Below are 22,038 nucleotides of genomic sequence, written 5' to 3' on the forward strand. Positions count from 1 at the left end.
GGAGAGCAGAGTTTTTAAACTTAACTCATTACATGCAACTGACCTCTCAACTAAGTTCAGAGACAAAGAACAATGACAGGACAAAATCAATTAATTGTAAATAGGATCAATAAGAAAATGATAGAAGATTAATCTTACTCTTCTCACTGTAAAATTCAAGCAAGAAACTTGATAACAGATCATTATTTTCTTGATTTCTTATGTTTTCTATTTTTTCAGAGGCACACAAGAAATCCCTTTTAAGTTTTAAGGAGTCCTTAAAAAATATAACAAATAACTAGATTGCAATTGTTTTTTCATTCAGTTCTGATCGATTTGCACCAAGAACATTTTTTATTTGTTTCAGCTGTAATTTTATTTCATTAGAAAGACTTAATATATTACAAATGCATTAGCCAGCAAATACCTCAGTTTTCAATAAAAGGCATCATTTTATCTGTATTATTTATTTGTTAAAAGTTTGTGTTTACTTAGATAATAAAATTCTTGACATCCTAAATAGCCAAGCTTGCAACTGCTCTGTGATAATTCTCTTTTCAATTTTACTTTATAGATCAGTGCATTGTCACAAGAACATACTTGTTCCTTCATAAGTTCTGGTTCTTCAGTGCTGTTTATTATTTTGGCAACTGGGCCTTCATTGCAGTAAGTCTATCAGTGATTATTCTGCCTCTAACAGAGTATTTTTAAATTTTTCATTTTTTTCTCCTATTGGTAGGCCAATAGTGTCATTGAACTTTAAGGCATTGTTTTCATCCTCTTTTTCAATAAAGCATTTTTTTTTTAAATTTGCAGGTCTTCTTAATTGGATTAATAGTATCATGTTGTAAAGGGAAGAAATCAGTCATTGAAGGGGAAGTGGATGAAGATGATTCAGACTTAAGTGATGATGAACCATCTGTGTATTCTTGACAACATTTCTCAAATTAATAATTGTCCATTAATTGAATATAACATTCATATAAATATAAATCATTAGCCTAAGTAGGTTGAGCCAACTGATTTCCATCAAAAGTGGGAGCATGGACTTATCAAAAAGTATGTATTTTGTTGTTTTATAAAAGAATATTACTGTACCATAGCATATTAATGTTGAAGATAATTATAATAACATGTAAGTATACATCCATTGGTTCAGTGAGGGAATGTTTTCAGGAATTTTTTTTCTCTGATGTATAATAGTGTTGAAATTGATTTAAAACCTTCTGAAATTAATGCTCCCTTTTGTTGCTCTTTTAAGATGTAATATATCACTGGTACTTGTGCCTTTAGCTCTCTGAAGTCATATGGAATTATAAAATGTCTTTTATTAATTGTCTGGTACCTAATATTCATGTAATTACAGGTGATAAATAAATATTGCTCCCAATACACAGCTTCTGTTTTTCACTTACTATGTAAAGTTACAGCTAAAATAAAAAGTGTATTGTAGTCACTAAACCATTCAAATGCAGTTTATGTATAAGGATTTAAAAAATTTTTCTCTTCAAATTGTAAATAGTAACATGCATGTTATTGCAAATGCATTATGCTTGAAACTATGGTTCCCTAAAACTCTTATGATACATTTTTCAGAGTTTGGTGTAATAAAAACTTCTGGGTTATTAGAAGTACTTTTTATTAGCTAAGCCTAAATTTCAAGTTCCTGTATTAAATCGGGTCATATTTGTCATTGCTAATAATACTTGCTTCTGAAAAGTGGTTAAAGCTATGGATTAGGGATTTTTAAAATAGCACTTATGAAACAGAACTGTTGTGTTTTATTATTTAACTGAAAGTGTCTCATTCTAAGCATCTGAATAATAAGTATATTAAACCCTTATCTAGTGTGGTTGGGCTGATAAAAACCTAGGCAACTTGATGGCCTCATTATTATGAGATTACTAACAATAAATAATTTGAGGATGTCATTTCATCAGTATGGGCATTTCCTTCGTCAGTGAGCATCACAAACCACTTTGTGCCTTAGTAGACTATCTTTGTGAGTTATTGGAAAAATTTATTACCTTGAAGTCATCACTAGCTGAAGCTGTGCCTGACTGGGCTAGGCTGGTCCTCAGCTGGCACTATACTCTGATCCTTTTAGCTTGCACTTCCCTGGCAAAGCCTTCAGGAATCCAGCAGCATCTCATTCTGTATCAGTGTAATACAAACTGACATTTTTTGTATTACATTTATATCTGCAGCTGAATAGGTAGTTTTCACCATTTCTAAGTGAGAAAGCCAAGTCAGAGAAAGATTGAGAAACATTAACCAGAATTATAATATGTACTGGCATTATTTCCTAATGACACTAATAAATTTGCTCTGCAAAGATCAAAGCTGAATCTGTTGCTTGGTGAATGATTACTGTGTTATTCTTAATAGCTTTAATTGTTAAATGACTTTCTTAACAGGTTGTATAGTCAAAAAATTGTGTGGGATGTAAGAAAGAGTTAGCACTAATGAAAAGCAGTGTGGACTGCTGAACATAATCACAAGTTGTTCAAACAAGATACAGTCTAGTTGCTTTATAAACAACCCATATGTGTGTTGTGTGCATACATATATACGTACACACACACATATATTTTTTAAATGTGCCAGTTATTAGGAGTGACAGCTTGCTACCAGTGGAAAGTTAGAGGTTCTCAGTTCAAATTCTGGCTTTACTTATTCCCCATGTGTCCTAAGCAAAATGCAAAATTGGGAGGCCTTAATTTCTATATCTGCAAAATGAAGTGGTTAGACTGGATATTTTTAAGGCCCCTCCCAGCTTTTAGTCACCTGATTTATTGGTAAACATTAGGGGAACCCAAGTGCAACAGTAACTTACATTTATATAATACTTAATAAAAATTCAACTATATGTACACTTTGGATGTGTTAAATCCATTTGATGATATTCAGTTTTATAAATGAATAAATTACATTTTTGTCATAAAGAATTGCTTGTATATAAGTATTAATGTCATATTTTTCTGGTGGTTCTTGGTTTTCTAATCATAATGGGTTCATCCCTAAACATTTCTGACTGTGATCACCACCACCCCCTCAAAAAAAATGTACCATAAATCACCTGTTGACAGTGACTTTGACTAAATGTGGAGAAGAAAAAAAAACTGAGTCAACCCTTACATAAGTGGTAGAATATTGTAGTTATAATGATTTAGTGTACCATACAAATTAGGTCTTTTTGAACAAAGTGGTTAGTGTGGCCATCATAGGCTTTCAACTTAGTAAGGTTTGGTTGCCAGCTTTTTTCTTTTTAAATTTTAGGTGATATCATAAAATCTTTTGAATTTGGACTAAACTGAGATTGAGTAAAAGGAGTGGAAAGAATCCCTTCCAAATTTCTGAAGTCTACAATTTTCAAGTACAATTTAGGGTCTAAACATCAATATTCTCCTACGCTAAGATGTCACTGGGGACAGCTAGGTGGCGCAGTGGATAGCTCTGCGGCCTTCAAATATGGCTTCAGACACTTGACACTTAACTAGCTGTGTGACCCTGGACAAGTCACTTAATCCCAATTGCTTTAAAAAAAAAAAAGATGTCACTGATAAGAAGGAATGTGTTCCCAAACCTTAATTTGACTTCTGGATTGGAACCAGGGTTTCTGCTGTAGTATCTTCATATACCTAAATGATACCAAAGGAATTAAACTTCCAGGGTACTACTGTCTATTCCTTGTAATTCCAAATTAATAGAGTATTAATTCATTTTGAAATTTGTGCTTAAGTCTATCATTGCCAAAAGAAAAGGAACTGATTCCTCTCCCCACCCCAGTATTTCAGTATTTGGCCATTTTGGGGTTGCTTGAAAGAATCCATTATTCTGGGACTGTACCTTGGGGCCTACATGGCTTTCACGTTTCATTTGCACCCTTCTCTACCTCCTCAAGTTTATGTGCCCTTGTGGCCACAGGTTGGAGTTAGGTGAGGAGATAGGAATAATTTTTGGCATTTTAGCCAGTACTAAGTAAATAATTCCATAAAATAACATTAAATTTTCTTGTATTGATAAGTAGTCACCCTCTAGTCCTTTTGTTAATTTACATTTATAGGATATCCCAAAAATCTTAGTGCAGTTTTAAGGTTTAATTGCTTAAATTTATGTACATCACAGAATTATAGCTTTGGAGCTGGAAGAGGTCTTATAAGTCCAAACTTTGTGTTTTTAATTTAATTTTTTTAATTAAAAAGTTATTTTCTCTCCTTCCTATCACTTCCTCTCCAGTTTAAAAAAAAAAAAGGAAAGAAAAAATTCTTTTAACTAATATGCTTGATGTGCTATGCCAATAAAACCACCAAAGATTTATTTTATGGGGCTAGAAAATATAATAACATTCTGCTGGAGGAACAAAAGATCAAGAACCAAGGGAATCAGTGAAAAAAAAAGTGAAGGAAGGTGGCCCAGTAGTATCAGATCTCAAACTAAAACCACAAAGCAGTAATCATCAGAACAATCTGTTACTAGGTTTATCAATGAAATAGATTAGGCACACAACATATAGAAGTAAATGACCACAGTAACCTAGGGTAATCACTCCCACACCCCTTCATGCCTTCCAAAGATAGAGTTTGCCTTTCCCTCCCTGAATTTGCCCTCTCAGTCCCCTCTATTGTTTCCCTGTCCCTACCTGATTCTCTGTGGAATTTAATTTCTATACCAGACTCTCTGTGTGCATATGTGTGTATGTGTGAGTGTGTGTATGTGTGTAATTCAACCCTCATTTGTCCATTGAGGTTCAAGTGCATCCTGTTTTCATCCATTTCATATTTGTATAGTCTTGTGATTATTTGAAATCCATTCTAGCTTCTTTTTCCCTCTATTTCCTAGTGTGTTCTTTACTTCTTTCATTTTAAGATAAAAACATAACAAAACTGCCCTGTATCTTAGCTCTTTCAACGTGAAATATTAATCTTCTGAGGTTATATTTGTTTCTTTTCCCCCAGTTATAAATACTTCATCATGATATAGTTCCTTCCAGTTCTGTTTACTCAGCTGTGGTCTATTAATGAGGAATATTTGGAAGTCCTCTATTTCATTGAAGGTCCATATGATTATACTCAGTTTTACTAAGTTATTCGTGCTTGTAAGCTTTTTCTTTTGCTCTCTTTAGAATTCTAAGCGTTTTGCTCCTACATAATGGTAGTAATTTGCAAACTCTGGCTTCTTGGTACTTCAGCTCTTTCTAGCTGCTTGTTCTCTCTCTCTGCTCCCCACCCCTCTTTGTTTATATTAACCTGAAAGTTCTGCATTTTGACTGACATTCCTGGTAGTTTTCATTTGGGAGTTTCTTTTAGTTGGTGACCAATGAATTCTCACTTGGCCTTCTGATATTAATAGGTCTGGGCAGTTTTCATTTGTGATTTTTTTTTTCTTTCCTTGTACCACCCCTCCATCCTCCCAATAAGCCCTTATAATAAATATATGTGGTCAAAACAACGTGTGTTTCTCCATGGCCTTTTGGGTAATTCTCAACTCTAGAGGATTACAGACAGTAGTATTTAATCACCAGAAGAATATTGGTGGATCTTTGTTCCAGGAAAAATTTGGGTGTCATTAAAAGAAGTCTGTAGTTTTCTGAAGGCAATCCAATCCATTCTTCTGTTGAATTCTGGGCCTGATTGTTCATTAGTAGTATCTGTCTAATATATAAATACCAGTAATACCTAAGTTATCTATTCAACTGCATATCATCACTTGTACCTCATGTATTCTTCATCCACTTGTGTTTCCTGTATGAATAATTAAGCTGAATTCCTGAGTGAGTGTGGATTTTTTTTTAATGCAATCTGCATTAACAGATGGTAGCATCTGGAAGACCTCACCATCTACAAGTTGTGTTAAATCAAGAACTCTTGTATTATTTTTTCATATGCATAGGAGATAACCTTTGTTCAATAAAGCATTAAGTGCCTATTACATCCCAAGCATTGTACTAGGTATCTGGGATACAAGCACAAGGAATAAAACAATCCCTATTGCAAGGGGCTCACATTCTAATGGAGAAGAAAAGTTAAAAAGTACATATAAAAATATGTTGAATATGAATACAAAGTTAAGAGTCTTTAAAAGTTTTGTGAAAGCCTCTGTGAAATCCTTTCTAATACTCTCATCAAGGATGCCCTCAATTCATATGTAGATTATTCTCAAAAAATTTTAAGTAGGAAAGTATGCCTATGGCTCTCTTGATAGCTTTTTTTTTGTCATAATAAAGTCAAAGATTTTTATCTAAAAAAAATTACCACAATAACCTAGTATTTGATAAACCCAAACTTTCTAGCTACTGGAGCAAGAACTATTCAACAAAAGCTCCTGAGAAAACTGGAAAGCAATCTAGCAAAAACTAGGCATAGACCAACATTTCACACCATGCATCAGGCTCAAAATGGATACATGGTATAGACATAAAGAATGATATAAATTAGGGGAGCACGGGAAAAATTATCTGTCAGATCTATGGATAAGGGAAGAGTTCACAACTAAATAAGAGAGAGGATCATGGGAGATAACATTAAATTTAAAAAGTTTTACACAAAACTGATGCAACCAAAGAAGGCGAGCTGGAAACAGGAAAAAAATTTTACAGCAAGTTTCTATGATAGAGGTCTTATTTCTCAAATACATAGGAAACTGAGCCAAATGTATTGATTAATTGGTCAGTTGATTAATGATCGAAGGATATGAATAGGCAATTTTCAGAAGAAGAAATCAAAGCTATGAATAGTCATGAAAAATGCTCTAAATCATTGATAATTAGAGAAATACAAATTAAAATAACTGAAATACCACCTCACTCATGAGACTGGCTAAGATGACAAAAAAGGGAAATGAGAAATGCTAAGGGGTCGTAGGAACATAAGAGACACTAATGCACTCTTGGTGGAGTTATAAACTGGTCCAACCAACCATTCTGGAAAACAATTTGAAACTATGTCCAAAAGGCTAGAAAACTACATACCCTTTGACATAACAATATCGTTACTAGGGCTATATCCCAAATAATTCAAAGAAAAAGAAAAAATCCCATATGTACAAAAAATATTTATAGCAGCTCTTTGCAGTGGCCAAGAATTGGTAACTGCGGGGACTATCATCACTTGGGGAATGCCTGAACAAGATGTGGTACATGATTGTGATGGAACATTTATTGTGCTGTAAGAAATGATGGAATGGTTTTAGAAAAACCTGGGAAGACTTAAATGAGCAGATGCAAAGTGGGCAGAACTAGAAGAACACAGTACACAGTAACAACAATATTGTAATAATAATCAACTGGGAAAGACAGCTATTCCATGATAATTCCTAAAGACTCATGATGAAAAGTGTTATTTGCCTCCAAAGAAAGAACTGATGGACTCTGAGTGCAGATCAAAACATATTTTTTACTTTTCATTTTCCTTGCTTCCCCCTCCCCCATCCCTGACATGGCTAATGTAGAAATAATATATTACTTCATAGGTATAATAGCTGTCATTATTTCTTGCCTTCTCAATGGATGAAGCAGGGTGGAAGAAGGAGAGATTTTGGAACTGAAATTTTCTTTTTTTAAATTTGTGCCCTGGAAAAAAGATAGCATAATGGATATGGGAGTAGAATTAAAATCATGAACACCTGAGTTCAGATCCTATATCTAATACTTACTGGCTATGTGACCCTAGTCAAATCACTTAACCTCTTTGTAGCCTCAGTTTCCTCATCCATAAAATAAGAATAATGACAAGTAAGAAGCAGCTATATGATGCAATAGATAAAGCACTGAGCGTGATGTCAGGAAGACCTCAGTTCAAATTTTACCTCAAACACTAGCTGTGTGATCTTAAACAAGTCACTTAATCTCTGCTTCAGTTTCCTCAGTTGTAAAATAAGAAGTACTTCACAGAGTTGTAAGGATCAACTAAGATAATATGTATAAAGTGCTTAGCATATTGCTTTATGCATAGTAGGTGCTTAATAAATGCTTGTACCTTTTTCTGTCTCCTATGTCATACATAGACTTATGAAGGTAAAATGAGATAATATACATAAAGTACTTTTTATATTTTAAAATTCGATAAAGATCCTATTATTAGCATTTTAAGAGGTACTGACACATGGGCTATTTGGGCAGAAAAACAAGTAGAATCAACACCGTAATAGAAGTGGGAAAGGCATTCATTTTGCCTGCAATATAGAGTATATTTAAGGGAGTAGTGGAAGATAAAAGAGAGCAACACAAACATTTATTAGGCAATAACTGTGACAAGAAGACATGACTGGTGCTGGAAAGAGACCTAGGGACATCCCCGTTGAACCTCTTATTGCAAGGCTCAGGAGTTTAGACTTCGTGGGCAGCCATTAAAGATATTTGAGTATAGGAATGCCAAAAATCAAAAGAGAGGGAGAAGAAAGAGAGATGTTTTAACTTTCTTGCAAAAGCTGTAAAAGTGAGGGGGCAGCTAGGTGGTGCAGTGGATAGAGTAATGGCCCTAGAGTCAGGAGGACCTGAGTTCAAATCTGGCCTCAGACACTGACACTTAACTAGCTGTGTGAGCCTGGGCAAGTCACTTAAGCCCATTTCCTAGCCAAAAAAAAAAAAACGGTGTGAAAAAGAAAAAACTTGAAATTTTTTGTGCAAATTAAAAGTAAAGCAGCTAGGTATAAAAAAAACCCCACAAATTTACGTATGTGTGCAAAATATTACATTTAACCATGAGTACAAATAATTCTGCTACTTATGGAATTTGCCAAAATGGGAATTGCATTTGTAGTTCTGTTTCAGTATATCACAGTTAAACAAATACAGAGGAGAAAACACTGGTTCTGGAGTCAGAGTACCTGGATTCAGATCTTGCCCCTGTAATTGCTACCTTCATGACCTTGGGCAAATCACTTAACCAATGTAGTCCTTAGGGTCTTCTTGTGCGAAATAAGGAAATTGGACTAAATGGCCTCTAAAATCCCTCCCAGGTCTAAATCTATTATTCTATGATCTTAACAAATGCAGTGGTTTCATCCATTACTTAAATTCATTTCTACAAATAGAAATTCACACATCAGTAATACATTGAACCAACCGTAAGGAAGGTCACAGCACTGTAAATGGAAAAGCTAAACAGGACACTTCATCCTTTGGTTGCTGTGCTTAACTCACTACAAAAAAATAAAATTACCCTGTGGGGAATAAAAGAAAGGTGTCCTGGAATCAGTATGGGATATGACCAAGACAACCTATGGATCATTTTCTTGGACCACGTTCTACATTTTTGGGGGCTCCTTATCCCAGATTGGTACTCAAGACTGTATGGCATTATTTAGCACTTATATGCAATATTAAATTTGTGCTCCTTTTTATACATAAAGTATCTGTAGCACTCTTGGGAACAGGACAGGACCAAAAGTCAGGCATATACTAAGATTAGATACAAATGGGATATATAGTTGAATATAATATTGTAGTCCTAGCCAAGAGGAGTAGTAAAGAGGTAGAAGAAAAGATGGCCCAGGACAGAACCATGATATTAGCCATGAGTTCTCATGCAAATAGAGACCCACAGAACTCCTAAATATACAGTGTCCCAAAGAAACAGCTGAAAACAGCACTAACTTTTGAGAGACCCTGCATTATTTCAGGGAGGAATGAATGTGTATAATAGAAAAGACCAACACTCATTATTACACAAATTAATTACTTCTTTTAGATTGCATCTGTGGCTACTGGTTCTAGAATTCCTGCTGGTTAGGTATTGCGACTGACCTTTTCTCAAAGTCTCTGAATCTAGTGATATTCCATTTTTCAGCTGTTACGAATTCTTCCCAGTAATCAACAGTTATGTTTAAATTCCTATACTTTGGTTTGAAATAATTTTTAAAACCCTACATATAATTCCCATGACATAGAATTTTTATCCTAGTTAAATTACACATGGAGGAAATAGTATGAAATGAGACTAGAAAGGTGGCTTGGAGTTAGATGCAGAGGGCATTGACTGTCAGGATCAGTGGTTTAAGGTATGGCTCTCTCCCTTTGCTAATGGAATGGATGTATTAATTTCTCCCTTGTTTCCAGCCTGCGCTGAGGTATTGCTACTTGCACTTTCAATTGGAGATGGCTCCTTCTGCAGCTCTTTGCACCCTAGGGCAGGTTTAACCAAGCACCATGACTCACTCTGCTGTTCTCCTCTCTCCATGTCCATCTCCATCCCCGTTTTCCTCTCTCTCCTTCCCTGTCTCTATGGCTCCCTCTCCCCCTTTCAAGCCCAAATGAGGAGTACAACCCCAAGGAGACTCTTACAGAGTCCATCTCCGCTGTGGAGTGATTCAGCAGGCAAGATACAATGTCTTAAAAACAAATGAGAGACCAAGTCCATTGGCTCTCAGCTCAAGATAATGTTTTGTACATCTGTGATTGCTATGTCCTTTATGTAAATGTCCCTTCATACAAGCTAACTAATGTTAACTAGTTGAGAGTGGGGTGCTAAGTAATGGTATCAGTAATAGTGAGGAGAAACTAACTGGCACTAGGAGATTGTTATTGGAGGAAACTCAAGCCCCCCGGGATAGGTACTTGAGGATATAGCATTAGAAGAACCCCACAGCCCTTCACGGGTATCCCTGGAAGCCTGAGGGGAAATGGAGCAAGAGCTCTTCATTACCTGGTTCCAGTCTTCATACCTTACTCCCTTCTAGCCACACTAAACTACTTGGGAGATCCTCCAATATAACTCTGTTTCCCAACTCTATGCCTTTTCACTGTCTGTACTCCATGCCTGGAATGTGCTTCCAACTCATCTCCACCTCTTAGTTTTCCTGGCTTCCTTCAAAATCCATCTCAAGTCCTTTCTGTAGAACTTTCCTAGTTCCCCCCAGCTGATAGTCCCTACCCTTTTCAGATTGCCTCCTATCTACTCTACATATATCTTGTTTGTAACTAGTTGTTTACATGTTGTCTCCTCCACTGTTAGAATGTAAGCTCCTTGAGGGCAGGGATTGTTTTTGTCTCTCTTAGTATATCCTTAGGATATAGCACAGTGACCAGTATGTAGTGGTTCTCAATAAATGCTTTTTGACTGACTGATGGACAGGAGAAAGGTCTTTCGGGTTCTCTAGCTTGAGCAGAGTTATACAATTATGGATCCATAACCCATCCAGTCCAAAAGTATCACATGTAGAAAGTATCAGGGATGGGATTTGAACCAGGCCCTCTGACTTAAGAGTTAATTTTCTTTCCACCATAGAATGATACCCCTTTCAGTAGCTCTAAGTTCAAATATAGGTATTCCCAACTCTTGACTGTCTTTCCCTCTCTGAAGGGAATATGCCGTACCTCTCCAGGAGCTAAATACCCCAATTCTCCCTAATTGATTCATTTTAGCTACTGAGTTAAATCATTCAAAGCCAGCAACACTCTCAATATTTTCCTCTAATTAATCCTTGGATAAGGTGGAAGAGGAAGAAAGGCATGTGTAGAAAAGTGGGAGTGAGTGAGAACCGTGCTGCTCTTATTGCTTAGACTTCTCATGACCTCAGACAAACATTCATATTGGGAAAGAGGAAAGAGGGGGAAGATACCGATGGCTTGCTGTTCAGTCATTCAGTCATGTCCAACTCTTTGTGACTTATCCATTGGGGTTTTCTTGACAAAGGTACTGAAATAGTTTGCCATTTCCTTCTCCAGTGTGTTCCTATATTATGGATGAGGAATTGAGGTAAACATGGGTTAAGTAACTTACCCATAGTCACACAGCTAGTCAGTATGTGAGGCCAGGCCCAGTACTCTATCCACGATAGCATCCAATTGCCCATACCATTGCTACCAAGTAGTATTTGTATTTTCATGTCCAATTACACTCATGTTGTTATAAATATTTAATCATATACTTTTCATTTTTAAAAGATATGGGACTAATTTTAAAGATTTACAATGTCCTTCTTTGTTTTGTTGCGTCTCAAGACCAACCTTTTTCCCAAAGGGAAGCATTTAAATAAGGGGAAAATTAATTAGGAAACATAAACAAATTGTGGGACATGAATGCTACTTCTCTTTAATAAACAATGAATTTGAAGAATTCAGAGAAGCATGGGAAAACTTACATGATCTAATACACAAAGCCAAGTAAGCAGAACCAGGATACAAGAAATACAATGACTGCAACAATGTAACTGGACAGAACAAACAAAGCAAAACCAAATGCTTCTTAATTATAACGGCCAAGCTTGGCTCTAAAAATAAAAGACACTGTATCTCTTTGCTGTCTGTGAAGAGATGGAAGAGACTATTGATGAGGAACATCCTACGTACTGTCAAGCTCTAGTTAATAGGTTGGTTAGTTTTACTGAACTGCTGCTGTCGTCTTTGTCTCTTTGTGTCTCTGTCTTTCTGTCTCTTCCTCTGTTTCTTCCCCTCCCCCCATTCTAAGGGATAACTTAATGAGTAGGGGAGGAGGAAGGATATATTTGGAAATGAAGATTATGTGAAAACAAAAAAAATGCATAAAATCATTCTGAAAGTATGAGACAAGGAGAAAGAATGTGATTTAATTGGCAGACATTCACTTTACAGACAACTTCTCAGGAGTACTTCTGTTCAATGAGGTACATCTGTGGTTTATGATGTCAGTTTTATGCCGTGAACTGGAAGAAAAAAATAGAATCTTGCCAGTTTCATGTCAAACTACTGGCTGTTTCCTCACTTGCAGTATAATTGTCAAGGTTGGTTGGCATTCCCAAATTTGATATTTCTAAGACTTTTTCCACTTAAAATCTTTTGAGATTTTACTTTATCCTTCTGGATTGTATTGTGAAATTTCAATAATAAAAGTTAAGCTATATTTGCAAAGTAAAAGAATAAAGTTTAGTTTCCAAGTCTTTGGATTTTGATGCCATTTTTAAAAAGCAGCATCATTTACAGTTGGTTCCTGATTATGGGTTCTCCAAATCACATGGATTGCCCAGATCAGTAAGCCTTCAGAATCAAATCAGCTCTTGATCCCCAAGCATTCTGTTCACTACCTATTTGGATAGTTGAGTAGTTGGACAGAGAGATTCACTGATATATAGCATCACAGGTTTAGAAGTGAATGAAACCTTAGAAGTCACCTCATCCAACTCATTTTATAGATGAGGAAACTAAGCCAAAGGAAGATGAGGTGACTTGCTCAAGGTTACACAGGCAATAAGTAGATGACCCAGGATCTGACCCCAGGACCTATGACTCCAAATTCAGCACTCCTTACACTAAGCCAGGAGTGGGGAGTTTGCAGCCTCCAGGCCACATGTGGCCTTCTAGATCCTTGCGTGCGTCCTTTTGACTGAGTCCAAGTTTTACAGAGCAAATCCTTTTATTAAAGGGTTTTGTTCTGTGAAGTTTGGATTCAGTCAAAGGACCACACTTGAGGTCCTGGAGGACCACAGTTTCCCCACCCCTGCACTGAACTATGATGCCTCTCAATGAGTACCTAGTTTGTGCAAAGCAGATTATGAAGTATACAAACATGAATGAGATACAGTTTCTTCCCTTGGGCACTTAAAATCAAGGAGAGCAGCAAGGATAGGAATAAATGGAAATACAGTAGAAATAGAATTTGATAGCTACCACAAAAGAAATATAAACAAGTCATATAGGAGTTTAGGGAAGGAAGGGAGGATTATCTTTGGCTGAGAGAAAAGATCATGAGACTCAAAGAAGGTTTTGTGGTGGTGCCTTGGAGTGATAAATAAAATTAGGACAAGTAGTAATGGGAAAGGGTTTTCAGAAAAGAAACGATTCAAGTCTGAACACAGGAGATCATAGAGAATGTCAGTTGAATGTCCCATTCACTATACTTAGTGTATTGTGTTATTGAATGAGTACTAGGGAGAACAGGATTCTTGAAAAAGTACTAGTTGAGAGAAGCCTGGAAGGGTAGCTTGGCCTCATATTGCAGAGGATTTTGAAAGCAAGATTGTCGAAGGTAAGTCATTACAAATTTTGAGCAAGGATGAATGGCACAATTGTTTACATAGAAGCACAGAATCAAAGATGTTTGAACTAGAAAGGAACATAAAGATAACCTATTACCTTTCCAGATGAGAAAACAGACAGAAAGAGGTGAAGCAACTTACAGTCATACAAGTAGTAGGTGGTTGAGCTAAGATTCGAACACAGATCATCTGATTCTGAATCTAGTGCTCTTTCCACAATTTCACAAGTAGCAGTTGTTGATTGATTGGCTAATTTATCCCACCCCTTTTCCCCCACCAAAGGGTATAAGCAGTATGGAGTTTCTTCAGCTAAATCCTTATTTCTGCACATGGCAATTACTCCACCTTGCCTTCCAGAAGCAATCCATTCTCTTATTGCCCCCACCTTTCACCCTTGGGCAGATAGAATCATTTTCCTACATTAACTTGCATCTTGTTATTCTCATTTAGCTAATTATGTTGTTATATCTAATTACAAGTACGCATGTTTCCCTCCTGAAAAATAACCTCAAGTAAATAGTGTAGCATACTAGTTTAGCAGGTAGAACCGTGGACTTGTAGTCTAGAAAACCTGAATTCAAATCCTATCTTTGACACGAGCTATGTGATCATAGACAAATTGCTTAACCTCTCGCAGCCTCAGTTTCCTCATTTATAAAATGAGAGAGGGACAAGTTAGCCTTTAAAAGTCCCTTGTAGTTCTGAATCTATGAATTCAGATTTACAAGTCTGTCCTCCCACCCCCTAATCGTGAGATAGGCAAAGTATTTTATCCCCCTTTTGCAAATGAGGCAACTAAGTCTCAAAGGTAACCTAATTTTGATTATGTACCAACTAAGTACACGAGGCACTTCCACTAGTGCCTTTTGCTAGCTGTTCCAGAAAAGAGCTAAATGTATCTGGGAAGTTCCATGATTTACAATAGACTTTTCCAAAAGTGTCATGAATTAATGATGTTCTAGCTGATTTCAGAAAAATGACCACCTTAAGTCCTCAGAAAGACGGAGACATACATTTCCCTGATACCTTTTTAAAAGGTGGAAGGTTGTTTATTTTGTTTGATTTCCAGCTTATGTCTGATATACCAGAGGAATCGTCTCCTGCTTCGTTGTAACTGCTTTGTTTTGAATTGTTTGGCTTTGGGAAGGAAAAATTCATCAGAGTTCTATTTCCTGGGTGGTGACTGATGTGAAATGAAATTGACTTCCCCCTTCCTACTGTACAGGTATGACTCAAGATAGATGAACTCAATCTATAAAAATTCAGGGAATTTTAGAATGAGAAGGGCCCTTAGAATTTAGCTAGTTCAAAGCATTAACCAAAGACCAAACCATAGGTAAGTGACCATCCAGCATTTGCTGGGTGAGGAATTCACTATCTCAGGAAAATCATTGCATTTTCCAGAAAGTTCTGAGTTCTAGGCAATTCTTCCTTATGATGTGTGGGAGAGGTAGTATGGGGCACTGGAAAGAGTAAGTGCTGGATATAAAGAATCAGAATGAATACTTGAATGAATAAAAAATAACTTTATTAATTGTCTACTATGTGTAAAGCACTGTGTTAGAATAGAGAATACATACGAATACAAAAATGAGATAGTCTCTGCCCTCAAGAAACTTACATTCTAATAGTAGTAAACAACACAGAATCATAGAATATGAGAAGTGAAAGAGGTCTCAGCAGCCATCTGCTCCGACCCATCATAATCTATTATTCCACTTCTCTGCCTTGCATTCCTAACCCTAGTTTTCTTCCTCATCGTGTCTTCTAATCCTTCTACCCCCTCAGCTCTTTCACCCCTACACTGGCTATATTCTCCTCCCTGCTCTCATCTGGGCCCCTTGGTGAACCATTAAATGGCCTCTGTGAAGCCTTTGACACTATTGATCACCCCCTTCTCCTTGATACTCTTCTCTCTAGGTTTTCATGACATTGCTCGTTCTTGGCTCTCTTCCTACCTGTGTGACAGCTCCTCAGTCACCTTTGCTGGATCTTCATCCAGGACATTCCAACTAATGGTGGATATCCTCCAACCCTCTATTTTAGGCCTTTTTCTCTTCTCCCTCTATACTATTTCACTTGGTAATCTTATCAGCTCACATGGATTCAGTTATGAGCACTATGCATTCTCAGATTTGTCCAGATCTAACTTCTCTAAGACTTCCAGTGTTGCCTATCTAACTGCCTCTTACATGTTTTAAATTGGATGTCTTGTAGACATCTTAAACTCAACATGTCCAGAATTGAACTCATCTTTCCCCTCAAAACTCTCCCCTCTTCCCACCTTCCCCATTATTGTTGATGGTATAACATCCTCTCAGTCAGTCTAGCCTCGCAGCTGAGGTATCATCCTGGACTCCTCTCTCACACCTCTAATTTCCAATCAGTTGTCAATTTCTACCTATACATCTCTTGATGTCTCTGACACTGACATTACCCTGGTGTAGGCCCTCATCACCTCAGAGTTGGACTATTTCAGTAGCCTTCTGTTTTGTCTCCCTGCCTCAAGTCTCTCCCCACTCCAGTTCAACATCCACTCAGTTATCAAAGTGATCTTCCAACCATATTACTCCCCTAGTCTACAAATTCCAATGGCTCCTCTTACCAGAGGTGTGCTTGAGCCAGCTCTAACCGGCTGTTTCCAGCCAACTGTTAAATTTTTGGTGTGAGCATGTATAGCTCAGAAATTGACCAACTGACTACAAATGAGGGCTTGATTTAGTATTTTGTTGATTGTTTAGACTTAGGAAGATGTTAATAATGCAAATTAAATTCACAAGTGTTTGTGTGTATACATGTGTGTGTGTACATCTCCCACCCCTGCTCCCAAAGCTGGTTGTTAAACATTTACCAGCATACCCTTATGTTGGTTTATAAATATAGCTTGAGCTCAGCAGTTCAGTAGAAGCTCAGGAAATGAAGTCATCACCAGACTAAAAGTCTGTAGGCTAATAATAATAACTGGAATTTACATTGCATTTACAGATTTGCAGAGATATGCATTATCTCATTTGAGCCTCATGATACCCCTAACTCCTAATTCCAGGATCAAATATAATATTCTATTTGGCATTCAAAGCTCTTCATAACTTGGCTCTTCCCAGTCTTCTTAAACCTTATTCCTCTCCACACACTCTGAGATCCAGTGACACTGGCCTATTTACAATTTCTTGCACAAGATGCTTCATACCCCCAACTCTGCATTTTCCCTGGCTGTCACTGATGACTGGAACTCTCTCCTTCCCCTCTCTGTCTGCTACTGGCTTTTCTGGCTTCATTCAAGTTTTAGCTAATCACCCACCTTCTTCAAGAAGCCTTTTTTAGTTCTCTTTAATCTTAGTGCCTTCCCCTGAAATTTATCTTGTATATATTCTGTTTGTACATAGTTATTTGCACGTTGTCTCCCCATTAGACGCTGAGCTCCCCGAGAATAGAGACTATTTGCCTTTTTTTTTCTTTGAATCCCCAGAACTTAGCACAGTGCTTGGCACATAGTGACAGCTTAAAATATGTTCATTGACTTATCTTTCCTTGAAAGATATCCCCACTGTAAGATACTGGAAAGGTGGCCATCTAGCCTCTTCTAGAAGCTTTCCAAGAAGGGAGAACCCACCATCTCTCTAGGCAGCCCATGGGGCATATAAGAGAGTATGTGTTAGGACAGAAAACTTTGGTCTAGGGCATAGGTCCCTAAAGTGGGCAATACTGCTCCCTGAGGGATGCTGGGATGATCCAGGGGAGGAGTAATAGCCTGAGGTGCAACTGGGTGGTATTGGATAAAAAATAAGGGGGCTGTGGAAGAATAAGAAAAAAAGATAAGAAAATTTTGAAAAACCATTTTTGTACATGCTTTGTACATGTTTCATCTGTTGTGTAACAGAGTTAAAGCAATAGGGATCACACTATTTTCCAAGTAAACACACAAAATGCAAGTTATAACCAATCAATGGTCAAGTCCATCAAGAGGTCTTAACAAGCAAGTGTTGGCAGGCGAGCATGTGGAGCATTGTTTGGAAGTCCAGCATGCATCAGCAGGAATGTGTGTGTGTAATGACTTGTTTACAGTATGATGCTATATGGTTACATGACACAATATTGCATCATCAGCATTTCAGTGCAGGAAAAAAAACCCTACAAATTTATAATAAATTATTAAGTATAAGATGTGGAATTTTTTTGGAAAAAATATATATTTTTTGAAATAGTGCAAATTTTAAAAAAAATCCACTAAAGGGTTAAAGAAAGTCGATTTTCCAGGAGGGCAATGAGTAATTTTTTTTTTTAAAGGAGGTGGTAGGCCAAATAAGTTTGGGAATTTCTAGTCTAGGGAATGAGAGGAATGGTGAATAGAATGAGTAGAAAAGTGGAGCAGATGATTGCACATCCTTCCCAAAGGCAATGGTAGTGTTGATTTTGTTACTGTTCTCTAGCCAGAGTTGTAAGGAGGGAGGGGTCAAGGGCAGGTGATAAGATAGATTTAGAGTTGAAGAGGACCTTAGAAGTCGGGAGTCTGATCACCTTATTTTACCGATGAGAAAACAGGCTAAACAAGTTGTGACTTATCCAGGGTCATACATTTGTCAAGTGTCCGAGACAGGATTAAAACCCAGGTTCTCTTGATGCGATGGCAACCTTTCTGTGTTCAGGGGGAATGGATGTGAAAAAAAAGATTTTGGGGTCAGCTAGATATATTGGGTTAAATATATTTGCATGTAATCACACATGAATCAGACAGTTTAGTCCCAGACTAGAATTCCAAAGCTGAATGTGTTAACTCCTCTTAGGAAGGAGCCATGGTTCCTAGAGCTCTTGGCCAGAGTGTTCTACATCCAGAGTGTGCTATTGCCACTAAGAGAGGTGAGTGCTGCAGCAGGATAGATGGCAAGATGTTCAGGGCAGGTGCTCGACTAACTACCTGTACAGGTCTCAGTTTTATTATTTATAAATTAGGGGGTTGGACTGGATGATCTGTAAGATCCCCTTTAGTTCTAAACCCACAATCCTATGAAATCTGCCTATTGATCACACTTCTCTCCTCTGAAGCTGTGAGAAACGATCTTAATGCCTCTTCCACAGGAAAAATGCCCACATATTTGGAAGAAACTGTATCATAGGCTTTCTCTAGTCTAAACATATCCACTTCAACTTTTCTTCATATAGCATGGTTTCAAATTCCTCTACTATCTTGGTCATCATCTTCTGAACACTCTTAAAATGTCACAACTTAATGAGAAGCAAACAAACTGCTTATATACAAGGTATCCCAAAAGTCTTACTGTAGTCTTAATTTTTAAAAATAGCTATTATTTAAAGATTCAAAGCTTAAAACTGCACTACAACTTTTGGGATACCCTGTATGTAAGCAATTTGTTTCCTGCTTTATAAGTTTCAATAGCTTAAAACTACATTAACTTTTTTGAGATACTAAGTGGCACAGTGGATTGAATGCTAGACCTTGAGTCAGGGAGACCTGAGTTCAAATTCGGACTCAGACACTAGCTGTGTAACTCTGGGCAAGTCACTTAACCCTGTTTGCCTCAGTTTCCTCATCTGTAAAATGAGCTGGAGAAGGAAATAGCAAACCACTTCAGTATCTTTGTCAAGCAAACCCCAAGTGGGGTCACATAGAATCAGACATGACTGAAATGACCTAACGACAACAATAACAAATATAACTCAAAACCATGAGGCTTTTTATATTTCCCTAAAAATTCTTCTCCTTCTATCAGTTCTATTTCTGTTGAAAATGGCATATTCAAAATGTTAGGTTATTATCTTTAATTATGATAATCTGTTAGATGTGTGTCACAATCTTTTTTTTTTTAAGCTTAGATTTAACAAGGTTATTTCAGCAGACTATTTCAGATGTATTTTTTCCAATGTGGCTAGCATTTTGTGCCTCTATTTTCCATATTCCTTTATCTTGCACCCTCCAACCTATGTCTACGTGCTCTATTCAAGGGAAATGATTCAGTATAGACTTTTGTTTCTCATTCTGAAACAAGGTCACGGACAAGTTCTAACTGTTGGTAGAGGTAGGGAGAGGAGGTCCCTTCCTTTCTCCCAGGAAGCAGTGAAATAACATAGTTGTAATCAGCATTCTTTGTTATTCTTCTAGCACATGTTTTCATTTGTCCTTGGTGAGTAGATAGCTGTTCCCAAGACCCAAGGCTACATTAGTTGCTAAGTCTAAAACATGTTTTCCTTCATTAAAAATAGAGCAAATAGTGAGCCAAAAATCAATCAATCAATATTTATTAAGTGCTAAGTATATACTTATTATTGGGGACAAAAAGAAAAAAAGTGAAAAAATACCTCCCTACAGGAGCTTGCATTCTAAAGGTGGAGACAACACATGTATGCTTTTGTGTGGGGATGGGGGGGGTGCACACACTAGGTATGTACAAGTCACGTACAAAGTAAATACAAGGTAATCTTAGAGAAAAAGCCACTGGCAGGTAGAAGGATTTGGAACTGAATCTTGAAGGAATCCAGGAATTCTAAGAGATGGAAGTGAGGAAGAAGAGAATCCTAGGCATGAAAATAAGTGCAAAGGCATGAACACGAAGAGGAAGAATTGTGCTGAAAAGCAGCAAATAGACCAGTGTGGCTGAACCATAGAGTGAGTAGAAAAGAGTAATATGTAAGGATACTAGAAAGACAGAAAAGGGCTAGGTTGTGAAGACTTTTAAATGCCATCCAGAGGAGTTTATATTCAATCCTAGATGTAATAAGGAGCCACTAGAGTTTATTAAAAAAGGAGGAGAGGGAGGTGATAGGGACAGATCTACTTTAGGAAAATCCCATAGGTAGCTCTGTGGAGAATAGATGGAAGTGAGGAGGTACTAGAGGGAGGAATGCTAATTAGGAAGCTATGGCAATGGTCTTAGAAAGGAGTGATAAGGGCCTAAACTTAGGGCTCTGTGGCTTTGTAAATGGAGAGAATGAAATGTAGGCATGAAATTTTGTGGAAATAGAGATGAGATTTGCCATCTGATTGGATATGTGGTGAGAAAGAGAGGTAGATTGAGTATGTGAGAACGAGTTGAGGATCATAACATGGCTCTCAACTTGGTTGACTGGAAAGGTGGTGGTACCATTGGTTGATAGTGATAAGGGACTTCAATAGAGGGATGAGTTTTGAGGAAAACATAGACTTCTGTATTAGGCATGGTGAGTTTGAGATGTCTGTAGGATATACAGTTCAAAATGTCAAATAGGCCACTGGTATTGTTGCACTATGGCTTGGGTGAGAGACTGGGGCTGAACATATAGAGTTAGAAGTCATCAACATAGAGGTGATCATTGAAACCATGGATCTGATAAGATTATCAAGTGAGAAAGTATAAAGAGGAAAAAGAAGAAGGTCCAGTTCAAGGTGCCTGAAGAAAACAGTTTGTAAAAGTACAAGGACTTGGGGGCAGCTAGGTGGCAAAGTGGATAGAGCACTGACCCTGGAGTCATGAGGACTTGAGTTCAAATCTGGTCTCAGATCAGACACTTGACACTTACTAGCTGTGTGACCCTGGGCAAGTTACTTACCCTAATTGCCTTTCTGCCCCCCCCCAAAAAAAAAGGACAAGACTCAAGAAATAATAAAATGTTAGTGGGGGCAACAAACAGGCTAAGATGGTCATTTCTCATTAAAAGAAAAAAATGAGAGTTATTAAACTGACAGCCATATAGAGGTGGAGATTAGACATATCCTATACTTCAGCAGAGGAACTCTCTTCATTATTGTAGACTTTGTTTTTTTGTTTTGTTTTGAGGCAATTGGGGTTAAGTGACTTGCCCAGGGTCACACAGCTAGTAAATGTTAAGTGTTTGGTCTAAGGCCTGATTTGAACTCAGGTCCTCCTGACTTCAGGGCCGGTGCTCTATCCACTATGCCACCTAGCTGCCCCTATTGTAGACTTTGCGAGTGAAGATCAGGAGCATTGAGACAAACATCTGTCATTATAACCCTTGGTTTTTTTGGTGTTTTTTTTTTTTTGGTGAGGCTATGGGGTTAAGTGACTTGCCCAGAGTCACATAGCTAGTAAGTGTCAATGTCTGGTCTGAGACCAGATTTGAATTCAGATCCTCCTGATTCCAGGGTCAGTACTTTAT

The 22,038-nt window shown here is 37.3% G+C and overlaps 1 protein-coding gene across 1 annotated transcript in view; it reads left to right on the forward strand.

Annotated features, from left to right (window-relative positions):
• Nucleotides 1–2,327, forward strand: part of LMBRD1 (LMBR1 domain containing 1) — a 180,398-nt gene extending 178,071 nt beyond the window's left edge. The window contains exons 15-16 of the mRNA XM_021000136.2: nt 554–645; nt 796–2,327. Coding sequence (XP_020855795.1) covers nt 554–645; nt 796–912 — 209 coding nt within the window. The 3' untranslated portion in view covers nt 913–2,327. The remainder of the gene's footprint in view (nt 1–553; nt 646–795) is intronic.
• The last annotated feature ends 19,711 nt before the right edge of the window (nt 2,328–22,038 follow it).

The sequence above is a fragment of the Phascolarctos cinereus genome, unplaced genomic scaffold, assembly GCF_003287225.1.
Source record: "Phascolarctos cinereus isolate Bilbo 61053 unplaced genomic scaffold, phaCin_HiC Scaffold_5;HRSCAF=322, whole genome shotgun sequence".
Lineage (NCBI taxonomy): Eukaryota > Metazoa > Chordata > Mammalia > Diprotodontia > Phascolarctidae > Phascolarctos > Phascolarctos cinereus.